Source organism: Dipodomys spectabilis, unplaced genomic scaffold (genome assembly GCF_019054845.1).
Source record: "Dipodomys spectabilis isolate Male_0828 unplaced genomic scaffold, ASM1905484v1 ptg000015l, whole genome shotgun sequence".
NCBI lineage: Eukaryota > Metazoa > Chordata > Mammalia > Rodentia > Heteromyidae > Dipodomys > Dipodomys spectabilis.
This window is the reverse complement of record NW_024870692.1, coordinates 5,380,510-5,405,393: the sequence shown is the minus strand read 5'-3', so window position 1 is coordinate 5,405,393 and position 24,884 is coordinate 5,380,510. Positions and strand designations below refer to the sequence as shown.

General features: G+C 38.3%; 1 protein-coding gene across 1 annotated transcript in view; it reads right to left on the bottom strand.

Annotated features, from left to right (window-relative positions):
• Window positions 1–24,884, bottom strand: part of Nkain3 (sodium/potassium transporting ATPase interacting 3) — a 280,286-nt gene that overhangs the window by 2,584 nt on the left and 252,818 nt on the right. The window contains exon 5 of the mRNA XM_042666127.1: window positions 6,432–6,502. Within this exon, the coding sequence (XP_042522061.1) occupies window positions 6,432–6,502 (71 nt within the window). The remainder of the gene's footprint in view (window positions 1–6,431; window positions 6,503–24,884) is intronic.

The window sequence follows — 24,884 nt, the reverse complement described above, 5'->3', positions numbered from 1 at the left end:
GCACTGTTGGTGATATCATGGCTTCCTAGAAATGAGAGTGGTCCAAGGACTAACAACTAACAACTATGATCAAGAGATCGAGCCACCTCAGCCACACAAATCCATACATTTCATTGCTACATGGTCACCATCAAATTACTACACATTAGCATAAGCTCTTGCAGTAGTCCCTGAAATGGTGAAATCATTTTTTATGATGGATGGGAAAGTTACTAATGATTGTGACAGGGAAAGCACTCTAAAGCCAGGGAGGGGAATGAGTCCTAATGCAATTGCTGCTTTGCTAAGTAAGGCAGGCAGGGAAGCCTATCACTCGCGGGGGACAACTAACATGCTCGCAGTGTTTGCAAGTGCGATGACTTTGACGGGTAATGCCTCCATAAGTGCCTTCCATTTCCAGGGCCTGATGATGACACTTGGGAAATGGGACTCTATGCTCAGTAATGGGAACACTGCATCCTTCTCTGTGAGAACAGCTCAATCACCTTACTGTGTGTGTGTTGTAGAGGGCAGACAGCAAAGAGGATTTTACATAGCTTGTTGCTTTGTCTGTGTAGATAACTATTAAGCCCTAGCTGATCAAGAATTAATGAGAATAGAACAAAGAAAGAGTTTCCATTTTATTCATTTTTATATTTCTACAGCCATAGTTTGTTAGCACATGGCTGGTAATTTGTGTGTGTGTGTGTGTGTGTGTGTGTGTGTGTGTGTGTGTGTGTGTGTTGGTTAATTGGATATAATTCATGCAAGTTTTTCTGTCCAGGCTGGCTTTGAACCATGATCCTTACATCTCAGCCTATTGAATAGCAAGAATTACAGGCATGAGCCACCAGTCTAGTGATTGTTGGTCTTTAAAAAAGCATATTTTTTCACCTTCCCAACTTTCTCTCTTTCTCACACACACATGAGTTCACACATAGACACACATACACATCTTATATTTTTAATAGTGTCTGATCTAGATACTGTAAATGCAATATGGTCTGATATGAAACTAATTTACAAACAGGACTACTGGCACAAAAGAGAAACAGACCTTCCCACCTCTGCATCTGTCCCACTGCCCAATGTCAGGAGTGGATTTCCTGCAGGCCTGGACTTTTAGACACAGAGGCCCAGCAGTAAGGGCACCTTGAGGAGCAGCAGTGCTAGCTTGAAGTGGGGATTAGTCTCTTCTGTCTATTAGCATTTAGTGGTGGGAACAGCCACTCAATCAGCAGTGGCCACATAGCATGTAGCAATTTTTTTGTGAAGAAAAATTAGCTTCCAGCAAAGGCAATCAGGTAAGTCAGGAAAGAAAAGAATAGTCAAGTTCTCATTGGGAAATCTTAGAAAAGATTACTTAAAAGTGATGGGCAGAGTTCAGGGTTGATTTTCTTTATCAAGTCTGCCTTCATTGCATCATGGGGCATCTTCATGGAAATTTCTAGAATGATCAGATTTGGCTCTACTTCTGTACAGCTCAGTCCTAGAATTCAGCTGTTATCTCTTTTTTTTAATAAAGTGCCTTAGTCTAATTATTTCTAAGGGAAGAATTACTGCTACATGGAGCTTAATTTTCTTATTATCCAGTGGCTAACCATTTTGATGGGAACACACCAGTCATGATTTTGACAAAAGTTTAATTTAGTCGCTCCCTGTGTTCTCTTAGTCCGTCTCACTTTCGTAGCTGTGTGGGTTTTTGCTATGCTGTTTTTCTTCCCGTGGGTAAATCTGTTTTTGCCAGCCCTTTCCCCTTGGGTCACCACTATGTCCTTGCCAGGCCAGGCTGAGTGCCCCCACGAAGCCTCGCTGAGTACTTGACTCTTGCTCTAAGCCTTCGCAGTTTGTCCTGGTGAAATGTGGAGTCAGCATGTGGGGGAAAGTAATGGGCTGACTCGGGTGAGCACTAGATTGGAGTCATGATGGGAGTTCTACTTCCTCACTGGCAGTGTGGCAAGATGATGGAGTCCTGACCTGTGTGTCACCTATCTCCAAGTCAAACCCAGATGGCAAGCGCTGACTGCATTTCTATAGCTTCAGGCACAAAGAGCAATATTAGTTAGTTGGCAAAGCTCTGGCTGCTAAATAGCTCTTAGTGTCCTCCCTAGGAGCTGTCATGGTCCCTGCTTTGCTTCAGCAGCTGCTTCCTCATAGGTTAAGCTGAGTTTATGGGAGAAGTCCGGCAAACACTATGTAGGTTAGCCATTTTAACTTTGTCCTCTGTACCATAGCAATGCAAGTTAGCCCCCATACTGGGGGTGGGGTGGGCACCGATTTTCTTCTTCAATCTTTGTGTGTGTGTGTGTGTGTGTGTGAGCACATGTGTGTGGGTATTAGGGTTTGCACTTCACAAACAACTGCAGTACACTTCAGCCATGATTCAACCCTTTATATTTTAGTTTATTTTTGCTTGGGATGGGCTCAAGCTACAATCCTCCCATCTCTTCGTCCTGTGTAGCTGGGTTTATAGGTGTGTACCAAAATGCCCTGTCCCTTGGCTTCTTTTTATAAAATATGACTTTTTTGAGCAGTTTTTGAAAGGAAACACAGAGATTTCTCATAATCTTCCCCACTATCCCCCACCAAAACGGTACCTTTGTTTACAATTGATGAATGTATATTAGTGCTCTATTGTTACCCAAAGTCAGATTCGTGTCAAATATTCTGTTTGGACAATGGCGTAAAGACAAATACCCACCACTACTGCATTGTCCTGAATAGCTGCACTGCCTTCAATGTCCTCTGTACTTACTCATGTATGTCTTCCTCTCCCAGACCCTGATCTGGATAATTGTCTCCACAGTTTTGCCTTTTTCAAAGTATTAGATAACTGTAATCATACAATATGCAGCCATTTTAGTATGGCTTATTTGTTTCATTACATGCATTCACTTTTCATAAATTGACAACTCACTATTTTCGACACAAAATAATAATGCAATTATCTGGATTACTAGTTTATTATCCATTTGCCTACCACGGGACATCTCATTTTGTTTTGTCTTTTCCAAGTTTTAGAAATTATGAGTAAAGCTCCTGTAAACTTCTGTGTGCAGGTTTTTGTGTGGATGTTATTTCTCACCTCCTTTGATAAATATGAAGGAGCTTCATTACTCAATTGTGTGGTAAGAGAAAGCTTAGTTTTGTAAGAAAGTACCAAACTGTCTTGCAAAGTGGTTGCTTATTTTCTTTTAATGGACTGTGCACATCTTTTCAATGTTGGCTCAGCATCTTCTTCTGGGACCTCTTCACTGAAAGCACCCATCTCTACTTAACATCATTTTGTATTTACCATTTCTATGCCTGTCTCCTTTCCTAGATCATTTGCTGCTGGAGGTCAAATCTCAAGTGCTAATTTATCTTTATTTAACCAGCGCCTAGGACAGTGCCTGGTACACACATTCCAGATAATCAATGAATGGCTAGAACATGAACTAAACTGACTTATTTAATCAGTGGGGGCAAGATGGCTTTGGTATCAGTAGTATAAAAAGAAAGACAAAGTGTGGAAAGCTAGACTTTAATGTGAAACACCTCAGCTCTACCACAACTACTGTCCCAGCATACATAGTCATGTGCAATTTGTTTTTTTTTTTTTGGGTCCGGTCGTGGGGCCTGAACTCTGGGCCTGGGCGCTGTCCCTCAGCTCTTCAGCTCAAGGCTAGCGCTCTACCACTTGAGACACAGCGTCACTTCCGGTTTTTTTCTTTTTGCTTATGTGGTGCTGAGGAATTGAACCCAGGGCCTCAGGCATGCAAGGCAAGCATTGAGCCACCTTCCCAGCCCCCGTCATGTGCAATTTGACTGTGGGCATACTACACTGAAACATGGGAACAGAAGTTTCCTTCTGAACAATTCTTCAGTGTCACTGATGAATAGTCTGTCAGCTTGCATCTATTCATCTCACATTGAAAGGTATCTGTTCATATACACATGCCTGGGATATCCCAAGGGTTCTTTTAGTCACCTTAATTAAGTGACTTCCTTATAAAATCTGGCTTTGCACTCCATGGAGATTAAACAGCAGTAAAGAAAGCTGAAAAGCAGTATTCACTCCCCTCTCTACCAATTTAATGCAGAAGGCTGACTTTTTCTCTAAACTACTGGGTAGAACAGCAGGGGCTGATGTGGTATTGTTGTCCTGGGAACAATGAAATCCAATATGTAATCATCATTAAAAGAGAAGTCAGCTCATGCCTGTCATCCTAGTTACTCAGGAAGCGGAGATCTGAAGATCATTATTTGAAGCCATCCTGTCCAGAAAAGCCCATGAGATTCTTATCACCAATTAACCATTTAACAGCTGGAAGTGGAGTGATGGCTAAAGTGGTAAAGTGGCAGCCTTTAGTAAAAAGTTAAGGGACAGCACCCAAGCCCTGAATTCAAGTTCCTGCATGGGCATAAAAAAAATAAAAGGGAAAAGAAAGAAATCAAGCAGATAGAAGCCAACAAGATTTGTGCTACAATATTTGCATACAGAGGAAGATCACAGACATTGCCCTCTTAAATTGTTTCATGTAAAAGATTTCAGTTCAGGCTCAGTTTGATCATGGTTGAAAGATGTTCCATATCCATCTGACAGGATAATATGCATATGCTTTCAAAGCAGAAACCTGTTTGACTGCTTTTTACAGCCTGTGGCTTATGCTACATTCAACTGCAATGCTGTGAGTTCAGCAGTGCACAGAGGCTGAGAGAAAACCCTTTGAGGAGGTGGAGGAGTTGATCAAAGCCTTTTAGGTGATCTGAAGAGGGTGTTTTTTATGTATTCCGCATTCACAGAGATGGAAGGTTCTTCAGAGCACATAAAAGGAAGTCACTTGCCTCTGGGCCATTCCACAGAACACTGTGGAGGTGAGTAGGTATGTGTGAATTCATTTTTTAGTGTCATGAAACCCATTATCAACATTCATCAATTTCAGTTCTTAATCACCTTCCTTAATAGAAAGATCTCTCTTATATTGCACTATTCTTCATATTGTAATATCTCCACAGAGTTTCCTTTTTGTTCTCCACAGCAAGATGAAAGAACCCGTTCATCTTCTTCTTATCTCAAAGCAAATACATGAAGGCTTCCAGAGTTACCAGTAGGCATGCTTTCAGTATTTTTTTCTAATTTCCAATGCACTCAACATCTTTATTATTGCCATAATCCCTGTCAAGCTTCTCAGAGACACAGATATAAACGTTTGGAGCACATTATTTACTTGCACTCAGAAACAAAAATAATGAGATGAAGAAACTTGGTCCTGGGTGTTTTATAGGGCAAATGTGTTTCCAAATTGTATTTACTTTTAAGAAACTAAAATTTATTTAAACATTTATCACCGACTTAGTGTAGCCTATGAGATATGCTTCCTTTAGTTCATTCTTCCAGACTAAAATTAATCCTTTTCCCTCTCCTCCACCCCCCTGGAAAAAGCAAAAGAGACATTGAAGGCTGTGTAGAGCTTCAGTCCCTAAGATGCTGGGAAATTCATGTGGATGTGGGCAGGAATGCAATAGATAGAGCCTTTTCTCTGTGTTTGTTTTACATGATATTCTCCATTACGTGTTGAGCTAAATGGACAGGAAAGTACAGGGAGATCATCTGAGGAGGTGGACCCCAGTTTATGACCCAGGAAAGGATCCAGTTCCACAACTTGAGTGAATCTATTTCCTTATTCATAATCAGGAATACTAATCAGTATATTTTGTATTTTCAGGAGATTGGGGGTGAGATAGCTAGCATCGTTCTTCACATTCATCTATTTGCTCCTTAGAATTTGTTTTCAGAAATAAGCATGACTGCTTTTATTTTCTTGTTTTGTCAACTGGTTGACAAAGATTCCTTTCTTATTTTTAACTATAATTGGTGGCACTTTTTCCACTGCTGTTGCTGACTTTCTTTTCCTCCCTATCTTCTTCTTGGGACATAGCAAACATTCCTGAACATTTTAGGACATATTTTAGTATATAGAACAATACAAAGCTATACATGTGAGCTGTGTGCACTTTAATTCATCCTCCTTGTTAGTCCATCCATTTCTCCCCATGAACATATTGCAGATGACAGAAGAAGTCTCAGAGACATTGAAGAAAGTACCCAGAACCCCACATGTAGAACCTGGATCCTCACCTAGATCTTTCTCTCTTTTAAGACACCCATCCAGTCTTCCCTTCTGCAGAATAAATAATAAATGGTTTTCATTTGCAATCAAAGTGATGTGAAATTAACTACCGGTAAGGAAAATAAGACAAACCATTGTTTTAGAAATGTAAACCCCATCACCCACTTGAAATCTTTTCTGGAATGAAAAATAGTGAAGGTATTGGGTTACATATGAAAGGTATATTTTAGATATGAGTGAAAAGTTAAAGCAATGATTAGTACTAGCTCCAAATTGCTGATGGTTTGGTTAGTTTCAGCCAGGTTAGAAGGATTAATATTTTTCTATGCCTTTACTTACAGGTTTAACAGGCTTTAACTCAATATGATCCTGGTAGTAGGAATGTGTATCAAGTCCGCCTATGAAATCAACTGAAAATACAATAGCCCAAGTTGAATAAATGTGTAAATAAAAGCACATATAATACTAACTGCTTAAAGTAGAGTATATGCATAAGGTTAAGAACAGAATTTTTGTACTAATACTAGAAAATGTATACGTAGTGTAAAAGGCTACTAAAATATTGTCAATGATGCAAAAATGTGTGAACATTTTAAGAAGCACATAAATTATCTGGGCTCATAGATCTGAAAATTACAATTTTTTATCTGAAGGTTAAAATAATTGGTTTAGTGAAAATTAAAGTAATATTAAGAGTCTGAGATTTTAAATAATGTGTTTGTCCACACACATGAAGACACAGCCTCTTTCCGTATATATGGACATATATAATATATATATTCTTGTTGCCAGAATCCATTTCCATCTGAATGTTCATATCATCATTTAAAAGGCAGTAGAGAAGTCATATACTCTGTCCCTATGCTTTTTTTCCTCAAGACATCCCTGAGGAAATAGGAACTTGTCCTTTGCAAAAGTTTTACAAACTCCTGGGTGGCATGAATTTGTCTACTTCATGTGGTAATCATCCTAATTTAATTTTGTTTTGCTCAAAGCCCCAATCTTTCTCCTCAATTCTTTCTCTTTTCCTATGGACCATTAAAATATTATTTTTGGCCAAGCTTTGGTTATGTGATAACACTATAATATTAACAGGTATATTGGCACATGAGGTCACTAACCTTTCAAGTGTGTGTGTGTGTGTGTGTGTGTGCACATGCATGCATACATATGCTAAAACTTACAGTCTGAAAAACTTACAGTATGAAAATATTGTATTCTATCTTGGTTTAAGCAGGCATTGTAGGAACCTTGATTTAGAGATAAATGAATTAGCCTAGAAGTTCTATTGAATTCTTGACTATCTGTGGCCTCTCTTTAATTGACCTCTGGGTCAATTAAAGCATCACCAGCTCATTGAGTAGAAAGGAGCTTTAGGTGCCCAGAAAACAGTGGATGACCTTCCTCCAGGCAGAAGAGCTTAAGCTTTTTCTAGTAGGTCTCCTGTTATCTGGATATCACCTTAAGGAAAGTTGCAATGACAGGTTAGTGTACCTGAGACACAGAATGATTTTTCTGTAGAGATAGAGCAGGGAGAGATTGGGTCAGGGGTTGGGTCAGTTAAGAATAAACTTTTATTAGACTAGTATCCAATCAAATATCTGTTCTTCTAGACTTTTGATAATGTGTATTTTTTTTTCTTTGTTGGTCATGGGGCTTGAACTCTTGGGCTGAGCATTATCCCTCAGCTTTTCAGCTCAAGGCGAGCACTCTACCACTTGAGCCACACCTCAACTTCTGGTTTTCTGGTGGCTTATTGGAGATAACAATTCATAGCCTTTCCTGTCTGGGCTGGCTTTGAACTATGATCCTCAGATCTCAGCCTCCTGAGTAGCTAGGAAGAGGCATATTGATTCAAAATTGAACAATATATAACTGTACGCACATATGCATGTATGCATATGTGTGTATATCTATAAGTATAATAGTTCACTTAGAAAATTATATTCAAGAAAATAATATTTCTAAAAATAAAGACATCATATGCCCATATATATTAAAGCATAAGAAAAAAACAGAATACTGCTGGGCATTGGTAGCTCATGTCTGTAATCCTGGTGACTATGGAGGTTGAGATCTGTGGATTGGAGTTTGAAATCATTCTAAGCAGGAATGTCCATGAAACTCTCATCCCTAATTAACCACAAAAAACAGAAGTGGAACTGTTGCTCAAATAGTAGAGCACTAGACTTCAGCAAAAAAGCTCTACAAGCCCTCCTGAGCTCAAGCTCAGTATTGGCACCCTCTCCGAAAAACAAAAGAAGAAAAGAAAAGAAAAAAGAATATACCTCCCCAGTCATGCAGGAAGTGGAGACAGTAGGACCATAGTTTAAAGCCAATCCAAGAAGAGAAGTGATTGAGACTCCTGTCTCAAGAAATGAGCTGGGTACAATGGATGACACCTCTAATTCTCAACAGGTAGGAATTGGAGGTAGGAGGATAGTGTTCAAGGCTGGCCCAGACAAAATATTGAGAACCTATTTGAAAAATAAACTGAAATAGAAAGGGCTCAAGGCCTAGCTCAAGTGGTAGAGTGCCTGCCTGGAAATTATGAAGTCCTGAGTTTAAACCCCATTACTTCCAAACAAACAAAAACCACTCTACAATAATCATTTGAACATTAAAATGGAACATTAGCCATATCATTTATAGAATATTTAAATTCATGTAAGCCAATCTGTTCCTTAGTAATTTTAGTTTCTAACATATGTGTTTTTGGAAGAATATGTATGTATATATATATATATATGAATACATGTGTATATTATTCAATATTGTTATTTTTTAAAATTTATTTACAACTTCCTTCTTATGCCTCATAGAGCCTTATGGCTACTTAGTTTTAAAACTTGAGTCTGCCAGCCTATAATGCTTTAACTGATGAAAGAGCCTTCCAGTTGGTGCCACTAATGCCCATGCAAGTTCTTAACATGTGTGATATATGTGATATATTTTAGCTCAAATATTTCCCCAAGATGTGTCACTTTGAGTATCTTTCTTTGACAAAAATTTGCAAGGCCAAAACCATAAATTGTATCTAGTTATGATTTTTTTCATCAAACGTAGATGCTGAGAAATTCTCAGCCCTCTCAAATCAACTTCTTTTCATGCTGGTACAGAACACAAATTTCTTCCATTAAAATCAGAGCTCCCCTAAAAGAGTCTTTTCCCAAGGCACGATATTTCAAACAGGAAATTACAAAAATGAAGGATCAAATCCTGTCTGATACTTGAGTTCTAATGATTAAATTGGCCCTATTTTGCTTTTGTGAGGATAAATTCAAAAGTTTTCCTTTAATAGGATTTTAACTATAAGAATTTACTAAAATCTGTGAAAGCTGATCTTGGGGGGACATTTTACTAAATAACTGATTTTAAGTTTTCAATTGATCTTGAGTGCAGTCCAACTAAAATGTAGAAGAGGCATTTACAAAAATATTTCCAATTATTGTGAAACAAACAAATCACAAGGTGAGTCTTCAAAGTCTGATTGAAACAGGAAAGGAAAGAGAGAAATGTGCTTTTCATGCTAACAGTCTTTTCACTTGTTTCAAAACACCGGCTTTATCATAGAAGTATTTTCATTTATTTACTCCACCTATGTGTGTATATGTATATAAGTTTGAAAGCAAAAGTTTCTTTTTTATTTAGTATAAATTTATTTAATGTTTACCATAGGCAAGCAAAGTATATTGTCTGATTGTCTGATATTTCTTGTGGAGAATATAGTTAAGGCTAATTTCCACTGGTAAAAAATATTGCAGTGTATGGGATAAGTCACATTTGTATTTATACTCTTGTATTAAATACTAATTGATGTGAGTATTATAATAATCATAAAAATGCCTTTAAGCTCCCTCTTAATAAAGGCAGAAGCCATCAATTAAACACATAAAGCATTGCAGTGTTATTGCTGTGCAGTTATTAATTGCCTATGCAATTGAATTCTGTATATAACTCTCCTTCATAAGTTTCTTAGTATGAACACTGTGCCTTTGGCTTTTCTTACTGAAACTTACTCAAAGTTTACATTTCCATTATTTCCACAATACACTTTATCTTTGATACTTACTTGTTAATGGAGCCATAGAATTTTATTTAAATTCTACCATAGCATTAAAAATAACATTAGAGCTTTATCTTGGACAGAATGACATTATAGAGGTTTATTTTGATGTTATAAATTAAAAAATTAAGAACCTCAGATTTAGAGTTTTGCTTTAACTTCGATGCACCAAATGCTGAAACACCAATTCTGGAGAGCATTCCGGATATCTTTTATGTCCCATGTTTAACCACATTCATCAACTAACTAGAAGGTTTAAGTGTTTTGTTTTGAATCCAACTGAGTGTTGCCTTGTTACTGAACTGTGAAGCACAGAGCCCTCGCACTCTGAATTTGACTCAGAGAAAATATAAGACTAAGGATGATGAGCAACAATTATTATGGTGTTGGGAACTGAACTCAGAACTTCCTGCACACAAATCAAGGGCTCTGCTACTGAGCAATACCTTCTTTTCCACGAGTTTGTTCTGAATTTGCTCCTTGGCTTATCATTATTCATACTAGAATGTAATTAGGCTCTTCTAATAGGTACTTGTCACCTTCCTTCTTTCTTTCTTTCTTTCTTTCTTTCTTTCTTTTTTTCTTTCTTTCCTTCCTTCCTTCCTCCCTCCCTCCCTCCCTCCCTCCCTCCCTCCCTTCTTTCCTTCCTTCCTTCCTTCCTTCCTTCTTTTTGCTGGTAGTAGGGTTTGAACCTAGAGCCTTGCACTTATTTGGCTGGTACTCTACTACTTAAGTCACACCTCACACTTCCAAACAGGCTTTTTGCTGATTATATTGCAGATGGAATCTAGTAGATTCATCTGCTTTGGCTGGCTTCATATCGGGAACCTTCATATCTCAGCCTTTTGAGTAGCTAGAATTATAAGTGTGAGTTACTGTATAGCTGCCTGGCTAAAAGACAATTTATTTTGATTGTTTTAGGTACTAGGGCTTGTACTCAGGGCCTTGTGCTCTCATGTGACTTTTTTGCTCAAGTATGGCTCTACTACTTGACCTACAGCTCTACTTTTTATTTATTTACTTATTAATTAAAGATAAGAGTTTTATGGACTTTTGAACCTTGATTCTCAGACTTTAGCCTCCTAGGTAGCTAGGATTACAAGTGTGAGCTACTAGAGACCAGTGTCCTGACCTACAAATTCTTCAGGAAGCATTGCTCAGGCCTCAAAGAACTTAACTATTTTGACCATTACATTGGTATTTGCATGTTCTCTGACATAGATTCCTATGACAAAAGCTGATGGGGAGATTGATTGACATCAACTTAGTTCAGTTGACATCAACTTACTTCACTAGTAATGATGGCTTTGAGGACAGACCAGTTATTTCATAGGTAGCTTATAGCCAATGGTTAGTGTTCCTGGGGAATGAGCCACTTACCTGCTTTCATTCCAAGAAGTTGAGCCTTCATAAGGCTTAACCTGTGGTACCAACCCACAGCCATGTTTAGGCCAATCATAGCACACTGAATGGTCCCAGTGATACTATGATGTGTCAATCTGCTATGTACAGGGCACAGAACACTGTCCTAAAACACTGCTGATGCTTGGGGTTCCAGGGATGTGTAGGCACATTTCTGAAACAACTTTGCGAACCTTAAAAGCCTTGAAGTGGGAAGATGCTTCAAAAATGCCAGATTTATGGCTACTTGTCACTTTCCTTGTGATTCAGGAAGTTTCAAATACTTTCCAGCTTTTAGAAAGCATGTACAATTGCAGACAGGCAGCTCACAGGCCTGGCAAGGTGCTCCAGGACACAGCAGCTCTAGCTGAAAGATGATACAGTCCTAGAGGCTGTACTGTCCAGTTCAGAGCTCGTCAATCTTTACCCTTTTCCTGCTTGGTAATAACCAGGCAAACTGGACTCTTCTGTCTTGCTGAATCTGTGTACATCTGTACAAGTGGAGGGGGACAATAGCTCTGTATGACTCTCTGGTATAACAAATGCTGAGAACAATCATCCAGAATGTGGAGAGTTCTAGAAGCAGCTCCTGCTCTGGGAACCCCAGCACTTCCTCTCTTAGGGAGTAAAAGAAAAGGCAGTAATAGACCACTGGTCACATAAGCACTCAAACAGCATGTAGGTATGCACAGTGGTAGTCTGTTGACTAGATAACTAGTGAGGAAAGGAATTTATCTGGCTCATGGTTCTGGAGGTGGAGATGTCCAAGAATAGGGTAGCTTCTGACCAAGATTTTTGTATTGCCTCAGAACATGTGGAACAACAGCCAGGAAAGCGAGAGCCTGGGGAAGAGACAAAAATGCTAGAGGAGAGGGTGCTTTATTTTTCTGAACCATCTGATCATCTCTCAAAAGCCTCACCCCCTAACACCACTACAATGGCCCTATAAATTGTTCAACAGCTCATGCTTAGTAACTACTGATTCCCAGATTACAAGAGCCTTGTTTTGTTTTCTATTCTATAATGGCTTGTGAAAATTCTCAGTTTCTTCTCCCTCTTTTCCAGGAAAGCATTCTATCTGTATTGAATTTGCAAGTAACTTGGGATTAGTTTCGTGTGTGGAATGAGGTGATAAAATGGAAGAGTAGAAATGGGTTCATCAGCCACATTTTGAAGCCTGGAGTTTTTACCTTCAAGGTATATTTAAAAACAAATTAGCTACGAGCAACCTTCTCTGTTTGAAGACTTCACTCAAAGGTAAAAGAAAACCCAGGATCAATGATATTTGGGTCATTGTGTTCTCTGTGAGTACTCATGTGCTCTGTATAGGTATGGCAGGGTGTACATAACAGGCAGGGGAGGAGAACTCCCTGGGTACTGACAAGACAGGTTCATTAATTTTCTCTTTAGCTTTTGGATGGTATTGTTTTTATTTTCTATTCTTTTCTCTCCCAGTAGAAATGCTGAAGATAGATCTGTCTCTTAGCATTTGAAGTCATTCCATGAGATTCTTTGCAAGTGGTATAACTCCTTTGTACAAAATGCTGGATATGACTTTCCCCTAATGTTTTCAGTGTTACTCCTTTAGTTTTCTATTCTTTTCTCTCCCAGTAGAAATGCTGAAGATAGATCTGTCTCTTAGCATTTGAAGTCATTCCATGAGATTCTTTGCAAGTGGTATAACTCCTTTGTACAAAATGCTGGATATGACTTTCCCCTAATGTTTTCAGTGTTACTCCTTTAGATGTGATGATATGCTTTAGTAAGTTATCTTTGATTCTTGCATCTGGGAAGTGGCTGGCTGTGTCTCTATCCCTTTGATGACACTAATGAACCACTACTGCCTTTGCTCAGGGCTCTTTACTACAGAGTTGTCTCATTTTTACAAAGATATTCTTAACACTTCCACTCAAGTGTAACATACATGCACCTTTTAATGTTGATTTTCACATTTTAAGGGAAAAAGCACAAGTTTTGCTCTTCATCTTTGATAGTGTATTAAAAATTTTTTTCTTTAGTGTCTCAGTTCTTTGAAAGATACAACTTGTGCCCCATTTCACTATAGACCATATACCTCAAGTAAATCTTTACCAGTAGCTCAGTAGTTGGATACAATGGCTGCTTAAGACTACCAACTACTATTTGGCTTTACTCTAGGCTTTTGGCTTATCATTATTCCTAGTAGACCCTTCTAATAGGCACTTAATTAATAAGTTGTCAATTTCCTTCTTCCTTCCTTCCTTCCTTCCTTCCCTCCTTCCTTCCTTCCTTCCCTCCCTCCTTTCTTCCTTTTATTTTTTGCTGGTTACTAGGATTTAAACTCAGACCCTTGCATTTATTTGGGTGGTACTCTACCACTTAAGTCACACCTCACACTCCAACCTGGCTTTTTTGCTGATTATATTGCAGATGGAGTCTAGTGGACTCTTCTGCTTAGCCTGGCTTCATACTTGGAACTAGGCCATGTCAAAATTTTCATTTTTCAATTACTGTCTGTTCAGATTGATGTAACAGAAGGCTTCTGTGTCTTTTCTTCTTTCTATGAATTTACTATTTCTTTGGAGGAACATTCTCTTCAGGGTAAAACAAAAATTAAAAAAAAAATCCTGGCTGAGAAGTTGGCTCAGTGATAGAGTGCTTGCCTTGCATGCATGAGGCTCTGAGTTCGATTCCTCAGCACCACATAAGCAGAAAAAGCTGGAAGTAGTGCTATGGCTCAAATGGTAGAGCGCTAGCCTTGAGCTGAAGAGCTGAGGGACAGTGGTAGAGTGCTAGCCTTGAGCTGAAGAGCTGAGGGACAGTGGTAGAGTGCTAGCCTTGAGCTCAAGAGCTGAGGGACAGTGGTAGAGTGCTAGCCTTGAGCTGAAGAGCTGAGAGACAGTGCCCAGGCCCAGAGTTCAGCCTCCACGACCAAAAAAAAAAATCCTAAATTCATCTCACTTTTCTGTTTTAGCACTATACTTTTAGTTTCATTTGGCTGTGCTTCTGACTTTTGTTCCTTTTCTGAGTTCAGATGTTTCCTACAATAAGGGCTGACAGGTTCTTCCCATTTAAAACTTTGTAAGACAATGTGATGTCTAAATAATGGGATGATGAGTTTGCAGACTCTCTTTGGGGTCAATGAAGCAGAATAGAAAGGCTTAAAGGAAAAATCATGTTCAAAATGGTACAAGGCTGAAACCAGTCTGAGAATCTGTCTAAACAGTCCTAGATGAATTCTTTTTCCATGTAGCATCTTTTTAAAAATAGTTATTCAGCTTTTCCCAATTCAGTTTTTCATTTTTCTTTTTTTATGTCTTACTTTGCACTATAAATCAAGTGACAAATACTTCTTGGCTAAGACAATCTTCATTTTTAATGTCATTTCCTCCCTGAGATTTCTTTTCTAAATCTTTTCCTCTTTCTATGAATTATTGTTCCAAGAAAATGGAATCTGAGCAAATCATTCCCAACATTAAATTTATTCATTTGCTCCACATTATCTGGCAAAGCATTACATGTGGTATGACCTGAGTGGATACAGAAGTGACAAGTTATCAGCACTGCCCTCATTCTGTGTGTGTGTGTGTGTGTGTGTGTGTGTGTGTGTGTGTGTATGCGTGTGCGTGCATACACTTCTGTGTTCAGTGAGAGTACGTTGTGAGAACTAACCATTTGGAAACATCATTTCTTGTTAGAAGAACAATTTATTCACCAGTGTATGCCTATAAATGTTGACTTTCTCTGAATTTCAAATATAAAATAGGTAGGAAGTCACTGGTATAAAATAGAATCCAAGGTGCCTCAAAGGCTGACCTACCATTCTCTTAGTAAATTAAACCAACTCAACTATTTATGACTTCACAAGTGATCCAGACTCTCCCCAGGTCTTCTGGAATATTCTACAGTTTCTCCAAGCTTTTGTGACTTCAAAACTGTTTCTTTGGTTTTTAAAATGTACTTCCTTGGGCTGGGAAGGTGGCTCACTGGTAGAGCGCTTGCCTTGCATGCCTGAGGCCCTGGGTTCGATTCCTCAGGACCACATAAACAAAAAAGAAAAAACCTGGAAGTGGCGCTGTGACTCAAGTGGTAGAGCGCAGCCTTGAGCTGAAGAGCTGAGGGACAGGGCCCAGGCCCAGGCCCAGAGTTCAGGCCCCACGACCAGACACCCCCCCCCCAAAAAAAAATGTACTTCCTTTGCTCTCTTCCTGGCAATGTGATGATCACCTGGGATTGGCGCATCCATGTTCTGTGCATCTGATTCCTTCTATAAGCTGTTCCCCACAGTTCACTATTCTGAAATTATTTAAACATCTTAAGATCTCCTGGGAAAGCGCTATATCTTATTTATCTCTGTATCCTTGTGATCTTATAAAAAGTCTGCCAATAATATTAAGAAAAATTTGCAGGATGACAGTGGATCATGCTAGTAATCCTAGCTACTCAGGAGACTGTGATCTGTGGATCATGGTTCAAAGCCAGCCTGGGCAGGAAACTCCATGAGACTCTTATCTCCAACTAACCACAAAAAGCTGGAAATGGAGTTATGGCTCAAGTGCTAAAGTGCTTACAGTGAGCACAATAGCTCAGGGACAGTGCCCAGGCCATGAGTTCAAATCCCAGGACTGGCACTCTCTTTCTCTCTCTCTCTCTCTCTCTACTTATCTCTCTCTTTTAGTAGGTATACAGAAAGTTTAAAGAGATTTAAACCAAACATGTCAGCATAACCCAATAACTTTCTTGAGTGAATAAATTACCAAATCTATGAAAGTGTAACAATTTAAGGCTGTCTAAACATCTAAAATAAATAATAGTGTGTTGGATCTGGACTATAGACTATAAATGGTTTCGTATTTGGACAGGTTGATGACCTCAGAACAAGAAAAGATGCCAGGGAAACAGCTTAGTCAAACACTGAAATGCCTGTAGGACTTGGCCACCCACCTAGAATATGGAAGGAATACAAAACACCATCAAGTTTAAAAAAACAAATGGAATGTTAACCAAGTGTCTGTTAAGGTAGGTAAGAAGACAGTAAATTGCTCCAAAGAACTAACTAGTGAAACTAATGGAAAGGGGACCCTCTCTATGCAAATTCGATGACATTAGAGTCCAGACGCTGTGAATACTCTATTACTCATGTCTGAAAGGTTTGGAAAGAGATGTACTCTTGTGCCGCAAATGTGTATCTGCTTTTAAGGCAAGTAGAAGAAAAGTATAAACCTCTTGAAGTGTAGGTCCTGCTTCCTATTTGAAAGTTTCTGAACAGGTAGTAGTCTCAATTTGTTTGAGATACTTATTTATCAGAGAAGTGTATTTCTGACTAGAAAGAACAAAGTAAGCCAGTCCCACAGTGTTAATACTCTTATAAACTAGGGTTTTAAAAAATCAACATTAAGATAATTTATGTCTTAATAGCTTTTAATTTTTTTGTAGTTCTTAATAAGACAGATTATGGTAGATCTTGCAGATTAACCTGTAAAACCAATTCAAAAACTTTAGCTAGATTAGATTAGTGCGATTTTAATTTCAAGGACATGGGGCAATTCCATTAAATCTATATGATGTTTAAAAGAAAATTTGAGACTTACAAAAAAAAAGAAAATTTGAGACTTAACTTACATATAAGGCTATTTTACTAGATCTATTTGATATGTTGGAACAGTTTAAAATCCAATTAAGTTTAAAATCCATAAGTATTCTGTTTATTAAGATGAATAATTGAAGAGTTTCAAAAGAGTGACATTACAATTAATTCAATGGGGAGCAAATGTTTAAGAAATTTAAAGTGGTAAACAGAACATAATTTAAAGGAGTTTAAAATGAGTTAAAATAGATAAAACATTAATTGAAGACATAATGAAATAAATGGATATTCTGGCATGTAGTGTGACATGGATAAACCCTGAAAACATTATGGCATGTGAAATAAGCTAGATCAAAAAGGACAAGTATTGTGAGATTCCCTTTTATGAGGAGCCTAATACGAACACTCCATAGAGCTAGAAAATGGAAGAGAATTTATAAGAAGTAAAAAGGAGGGGAGCTATAATTATTTAAAGGGTATTTTTATAGTCTAGATTTGGAACGTCACCCAAATCCTAAGTGATAAAGACTTAGTCTCCAAATTAGTATTCTTGGACAATGTTAGAAGCATAGCGGGAGGGTTTAGGCCATTGGAAGTGGGATATGTTCCTGAAGGAGATTGTGGGAGCTTAGTCTCCAGTTACACACATACTTTCTTTTCTCTCCCTCCTGTCTCTTTCTCTCTCTTCATTCCCTCTGTCTCTTATACTAGCCCTAAGGTGTATGCTTTTGTTTCATGTTGCCACTATCATATGTCACCTTACTATGGCAATGGGCTGGGCCATCTCTCAAACTATGAGCCAAAATAACCCAAATAAGGTGACTGTTTCAGGCATTTGTTACAGTGACAGAAAGCTGACTAAAACAGATATCAGGGCCTGCTTGGATGCTGAAAATGTCCTGGTAATGGACAGTGGTGATGGTCATACAACCCAATTGTGAATGTTCTTAATGCTCCTGGATTGTATACTTCAAATGTAAAATGGTGATATTACTTCATGAACATTTTATCCCAAGAAACAAAAACCATCTCTAAAATGACTTATAGACGGAACGCCAAACTTTCAGTTTAGAATATAAGCATAAACAGTTACATGAAGACAAATTGTTCACATTAAGAAATTGTATCATGATTGAGAACTCTGAGTAGATACAGGCATAGTCTGCTCATGGACATCATAATGCTCAGGGAGAAACTCCTGGGGAACCTCCTCTGATTTCCACCTGCCATTGTCTAAGTAAGGAGAAAAACATCAGTATTGTGTTCTGACTTTCATAATAGGACTAGTAACTATAGGAATCTTTGTCTTACTTTAAAAAAACAAAATAGCTGGCTCATGCCTATAATCCTTGCTACTCAGGAGGCTGAGACCTGAGGATTGTGGTTTGAAAAGTCCCTGTGAGGCTCTTATGCCCAATTAATCACTCAAAAACTGGAAGTAGTGGTGTGGCTCAAAGTGGTAGAGTGCTAGCCTTGAGCAAAAGAGCTCAGGGCCAGCACCTGGGCCCTGAGTTCATGCCCCATGACCAAAAAAAAAAAAAAAAAAAAAAAAAAGAAAAAAGAAAAAAAAAGATTTCATTTACTTTCCAAAAACAAATACATCAATAAATAAACAGAAAATGAAGCCTTAGGATAGAAAGGAAGTGTTACAAGTCTACTTCAGACTTTTTCCTATGTGTAAATATAATGGTACGATTTTCATCTTTTCCTATAGCTATCCTGCTCAATGAAGGGTTTAATGTGAAGCATCTGACACAATCTTCCCTTTAATTCACTCTCTTTGGAGAGCCAATAGGCCAGGAAATCCCAGATTAGCTGATTGACCAATTGGAGCAGTCAGTATTGAAGGGGCTCCCGGTGTCACCACCTTTGTTTCAGCTAGAAGCCTCTTCCAAGAAATGATTTCTATGCGTTTGCTGTTTCCTTTGCCAGGAATGCTCTCTTCCCAGCCTTGTCGCTCAGAATCCTTTCCCTTCTTTAGCTCTTAGTTAAATGTTATCTCTGCAAAGAGCCCTTCTGGAGGCACAGGGACATTCCTATGTTTGTTGAGTTCTCAAATGTTCTATTCCCTGCTGTGTGGCAGAAGAACTCTACAAGTTTTGATTCAGGGACCTCCCATCTGGGATCTCTGCCATGACAGGCCTTTTGGGTGCTCATCAGTGTCCCCCAAACACTTAGCATCTTCTTCTCAAGTTATGCAATCAATTTTCTACCAAGCAATAACTCAAAAGACTCAGTCTGCTTGGGCACTGTGGCTCCCCCATTGTTTTTAAAGCTTTCATGTTTGTGGAAGGTATTTAGAGGCCAAGTCTGGAATCCATATTCTAGAATCCAGTCTCATGGGAGACCTGATGGCCCAGCAGGAGGACATATGGAATGGCTATGTGTCTGGCAGAAGGACAAATGGCCGTAGTGACTCACCAGCAAGTCTGATACAAGCTTGAGTACATCTATTAGGTAATTTCTGAAGGTGGTGCTGGATGAGTAAGAGTTGGAAAGCATTGAGAGTTTGCAGTTGATTGAACTGTGGCAAAGAAAAACGTCCTTGAAATGTATCAGGATCTGTCATATAGAATTTCTGCTTCTTTTTTTTTTTAAAGTTACTGTCAGGGGAGAGAAAGAAGAGAAAGAAAAAGAAAAGAGAGAGAAAGGAGAGAAAGGAGAGATGGGAGAAAGAGATTTCTTTTGTCTCATACATTTTTCCATTCAAGTCTTAGGAGTACTCCCAAACACATCTTATGGGCTCCAGTGTAAAATATTGCTCCCAGAAAGAACACTAATTCATTACGTTTTGTGGCCAGTAAAGTTCTTAATATAAAGGACATAAGATAAGTGTTCTATCTCTGCCTTTTATTGCTGGTTACTTGTATGACATTTCTTCAACAGAATTATAAAATCAGCGCTTCATAAAAATTGAAATATGTAGTCTAAGACTATAGATTTGGAAAATATTGTGTGCCATTTTGTTATCTAAAAGGCATAAACATCTCTTTTTATTGTCTTGTCTTTAAAGTCTTCTGTTTTATTGTCAGATCTTAAAATACTTAGTATAACAGTGTGAATATAAGATCTACACCAGAGGTGGCTAGTTAACATTTTAGGGACTTGATAAATTATCAATTTGGATGTAGCTAGAAGAAATGCCTCAGATTTTGTTAGTTGTATATGCACTCACAATTTGATTCATTTGCATACACGTTTAGAAATACTTTTTAATTTGTAAAACGTGCTGCTGAAGACATGGGAATGCCTGATAAAACTCAAGAGATCTGATTTCCTAGGAACTCAGAGGAGAAACATTTGGAAGGAGGAAGCAGCCAATAGTAACCAAAAACCATCAATCCTAATAAACCTTAGTCAAACCTAAGAAAATTTGCCAATTGGAAGGTCATGGCTGGTCTCTGAGTCAGGGTTTTCAGAGATGATACAGACAGAGAGTCTGACTGCAGCAGATGGGTAGTGAATGGGAATTAAGAAAATGAGGGCTCTTTGTACTATATTGAAATGTCTGGGTGTGAAGGGAAGACACATAAGAGACAATGAAGTTAAATATACACCAGGTGAGGAGTCGGAAGTCATTTCTTCCTTTTCAAAGTTTGTGACATTGCTTATGAGCTGGGGTAAAAGAGGCAGTGGGGTGTAGAAACTGGGCAGCTGGCAGGATGGGTAAGAGAAAGAATAATTAATGGAGCAAGCAACCTCAGTATGTCAGTGAGAAGAAGTTAAAAACCACAGAATCCTTACAAATGAAAGGAAGCCTCTTTTTCTATGTCAGAAAGATGATCATTATGGACAGATATAGGTGGTTCTCTGGAGAGCTGAGGCCTGGGAACTGGAGGAGGTTGTGTTGCTGGTTTCTGTTTTCTCTGGTATTAGTGCTAAGGATGTGGGACAGAAGAGAAGGCTGATGTGAGCCATACCAGATCTTTGGGTTCAATTGCTTATTATTAAAACATGGGTAGGAAATTCTAATTTCCCTGAAAGGAATTTTTCTTTCTAAGGCACTGATAACTCAAAGAATTCATTTGCAGGGGACCCAGAGAAGGTACTGAGTAGCAAAACTTAAGGGGGCGGTGTTGTAGGGTGGCTGGCTTGAGTGAAACATTGTCAAGTTGCATAAGGGCAGGTGTGATCTGCTCATCTCAGTAACATTGAGAAATAGGTTATTAGTGTGCCCACAATGGAGAGGGGCTTAGTATACACACAGTGGGGCTGGCAGAAGAGGTATGTGGGAAGATGAAGAAAATTGGGAAGAGGATTGAGATTAGGATATTGAACTTGAATTTAAAATCAAAACATGGGGACATTGGCAGAATGCTGTTGCCTTCATTTTCCTTTGGCTCCTAAGTTTTATTATTAAGAGCCAGGAGAAAAACCATTGCTCAGGATCTTCATAAAATCCTCACAGTGCATTTTTCCCACTACTTGAAATCCAGGTAACTACAAATGTGAAGTATATGTTTTTCTTATTGGTTATTCTGCTCCCTTGTGTTCACATCTGGGTCCCTAATTTCTCATCTTTTATTCTGTACCATTATTTTTTCTTCTCAGTTGAAGGGCACACAGCAGACCTTACATGTATCTTGGAAATTGTTCTCAACTTATTTTTGTATCACTCATAGAAAGTGAAGATCACATTCACCTTTTACCTTTGCTAGGCCCTTGGGTCTGTTTAAGTATATGTAGTATCATAGCTGCCAAATGACAATTATACACCCTGAGAACTCATAAATTCCTGACCTCAGGTGGGAAAGCACTGCCATTTCTTTGAATGCTGAGTACAACTTCAGGAATATCCGCACTCAAGTCCCATACATTTCTCCATCTTCCATTCTTACTACATTCTCCTGGCCTTCTGCCCCAAATATCCACACATCATAGGAGGTCCAAAGCAGTGAATTAATTTTCTTTTCTGAGGACCATCCAGGCTTTTGCTATGACCCTTTCCAGTGCTTTGTGACCTTGCTTTGTGATCATCTTACTTCTAAGAGTTCTCCAGACATTATAAATTAAAGAACGCAAATTGGAAATCGACATTCAAGCCCATCAGTTTCTGTTCCATTTATTAGCTTCCCTAGTAAATTTTTTTGGGGGAAGAGATAAGAGTTTAAAAAAATCCCAGCTCACACCATTACTATGGCAACCCAATTTAACTCTTCTAGAAGGAACTTACGGGTACACAGGGACTTACTTAAACAGTAGCCAACAGGAAACTTCATGGACAGTAGAGCTAGGAAAAGTTTTACTAAAGGCTATGATTCCTCACAGGGTAGTTCCCTCAAGGCACACTAACAAGGATCAAATGCTTGTATGGAAACTTACTTTGAGTTTTGCAATGTGAATTATATGAAATCCAAAGAGTCTATTTCCTTTAAAAAATTATTAAGGTTTCCAATGTACCCTTTCCCCCTACCATTCAACCTAGACAACCCAGATCAGATTTTTGTGACATAAAATAAATGTCTCGGGAGCAAGCTGCAAACTAATATGAGAAATAGAATAGATCTTCCAAATATGCCTGGCACGGTTTTCACAGGCTAACCACTGCTTTTTAGTGTACCTGCTTTGCTTCCACATTTCTTTGGATTAAAAACATTCCTTTTATTAAGTCTGACAAGATAGTAACAAGCCAGAAAGTTCATTCTCAGCAGATAGCAGATGATTTCCAAATGAGACATGGACAGGTTTTTATGATTATAGATTTCAGAGATCCTGGTCTCTCAAAAGTGCACACAGGGATTGGTAGATATATAAAAAGACAGAAATAATGGAAGAAAGATATATAAATTGGATTTTTAATAAGAACAAATGATAAAAGCCATTGACAGCTCTCCTACTATCCCAGCACTCTGCTTTTTGTCAGCTTTTTAAATATTTGTAAGAAATAGTTAGCAAAGAGGCTGAGAGGTAAGTAGGATAGCTGGGTGGCTGGAAATGAATGTCTCCTTCAGTATTTTTTATCCTTCAGAAATGTCTGTCAGAAATGCTATTTCCATAGAAGCACTTACACTGTGTAGAGGACCTTTATTACTTTTTAAGGCTTCTGACAGTTTTCAGCCCACCAACAAGGCTTAACTTTGCATTTTGAATAATGCAGAGATTTTCATGAGTTCAAATAGGAATCAAAATAATAAATGGTACTTTGCCAAAGTACCGTGACAGTACATTATATTTGCAGTTACCTTTCAGAATAAGCTTTACAGACGTATACTCAGTCAAATTGAAAAGCTACCAGTATTGTTTCCTCATGCTGTGTGTAAATTTCGCGAAAAAGTTCAACGGACACATCTTTCTAACTGTGGGTTTGGTTAATGTCATATTCAAAGGGCAGTGCATTATTGCACCTAAAAGCTAAGCATTGGCACAAACTGTCCTGGTCTATGAGATCATTGCAATTGGCTGTAGACATTACGTTTTTGTTCACATCTGTCTTCTGAAGTCCCAGAGACAATTTAATTACCTCTGCACTTTTGATTCTTGCTTCTTTCAATAAAAATGTAAAATTGCCCTCCATTGAGAATTATCCCACTAAAAGGCTTGTGATTACTTTTCATCAGCATCTCTCTTCCATCAGGTTATCAAGTTAAGCTGGGCATATTTACTTTGTTTTGAGTACCCAAGGCTCTGTTTGACTCTAAGTATTATTAGAATTGATGTCAATACAGCTACTATATCTAGATATCTCTCAGTAGCATAATGTATGGCACTAATAACAAACACTAAAATTACACCATTAATAGAATAAGCTGCAAGCAGCTGCTTCATTCCTAGTTTGATAGGCATTAAAATAGCTGATTCAGAGACTTCTGTAGAGAGCCTTAACTTAATTAAAGGCATTAAAGTCCATGGGAATACAAAATCTTTGAGTTCAGTACAATCTATAAAAACTGCTCTAAAAGAAGATAAAAAATATTTGCCTGTTTTAGATGAATCTCTCATTTTGCATATCATTTTATGTTTCTTGGCGTTACTTAACATCCAAAGTCTCCCAAAAGATGAGAGGAAGAGTGGGAGAATAAAGTTGTAATGTTCAATGTATATGTGAAAATGGAACCAGGTAACTTGATGGAATTGGTGGGGTAAGGTCAGGGAGAATGATGGAGGGGTGACTTTGATCAAGATGCATTGTAGTTGTAAACGACATGTTAAATTAAAACCTCTTTTTACACTTGCTTAAAGATAATTTTTTAAAAATCTTAAGGAAAAAACTACACTTATTTATTTTAGTAGATATAAGGAGACTACAAGTACTCTGGTTCTTTTTCCACAATAAGCTGACTGAATATTGGCATTTTTTAATGCCAATTCACAGAGGAGAATATCAGATTTTTTCCCCTTACAGGGGTTTTGTGTGTGTGTGTGTGTGTGTGTGTGTGTGTGTGTGTGTGTGTGTGTGTGTGTGTGTGTGTGTGTGTGGTAAGAGATAACTACTGAGAAATATGAGGTTCAGATAAGCTATCAATGCATAAATTTCTTAAAATCCTCATTTAGCCCCAATTTCCACTAAGTTCTCTAAAGTTGAGTTCTTGGTAAATTCACTCATATTCAACCAGTTGCTTCTGGCTATGCATCTGTCTTGGCTGTTGAAGCATGCTGCTGACTTCCAATACACTAACTTTGTCAGATCATGGAACTCATTAGGGAACTTGTGGAAATATCATTTTAGAAGTTAACTTCAAAGTGCATTGTGTTGGCATTACAACTGTACTTTGTTTTTCTTGAATGCTAGTCCTGGATCTTGAATGCAGGGCCTGAGTGC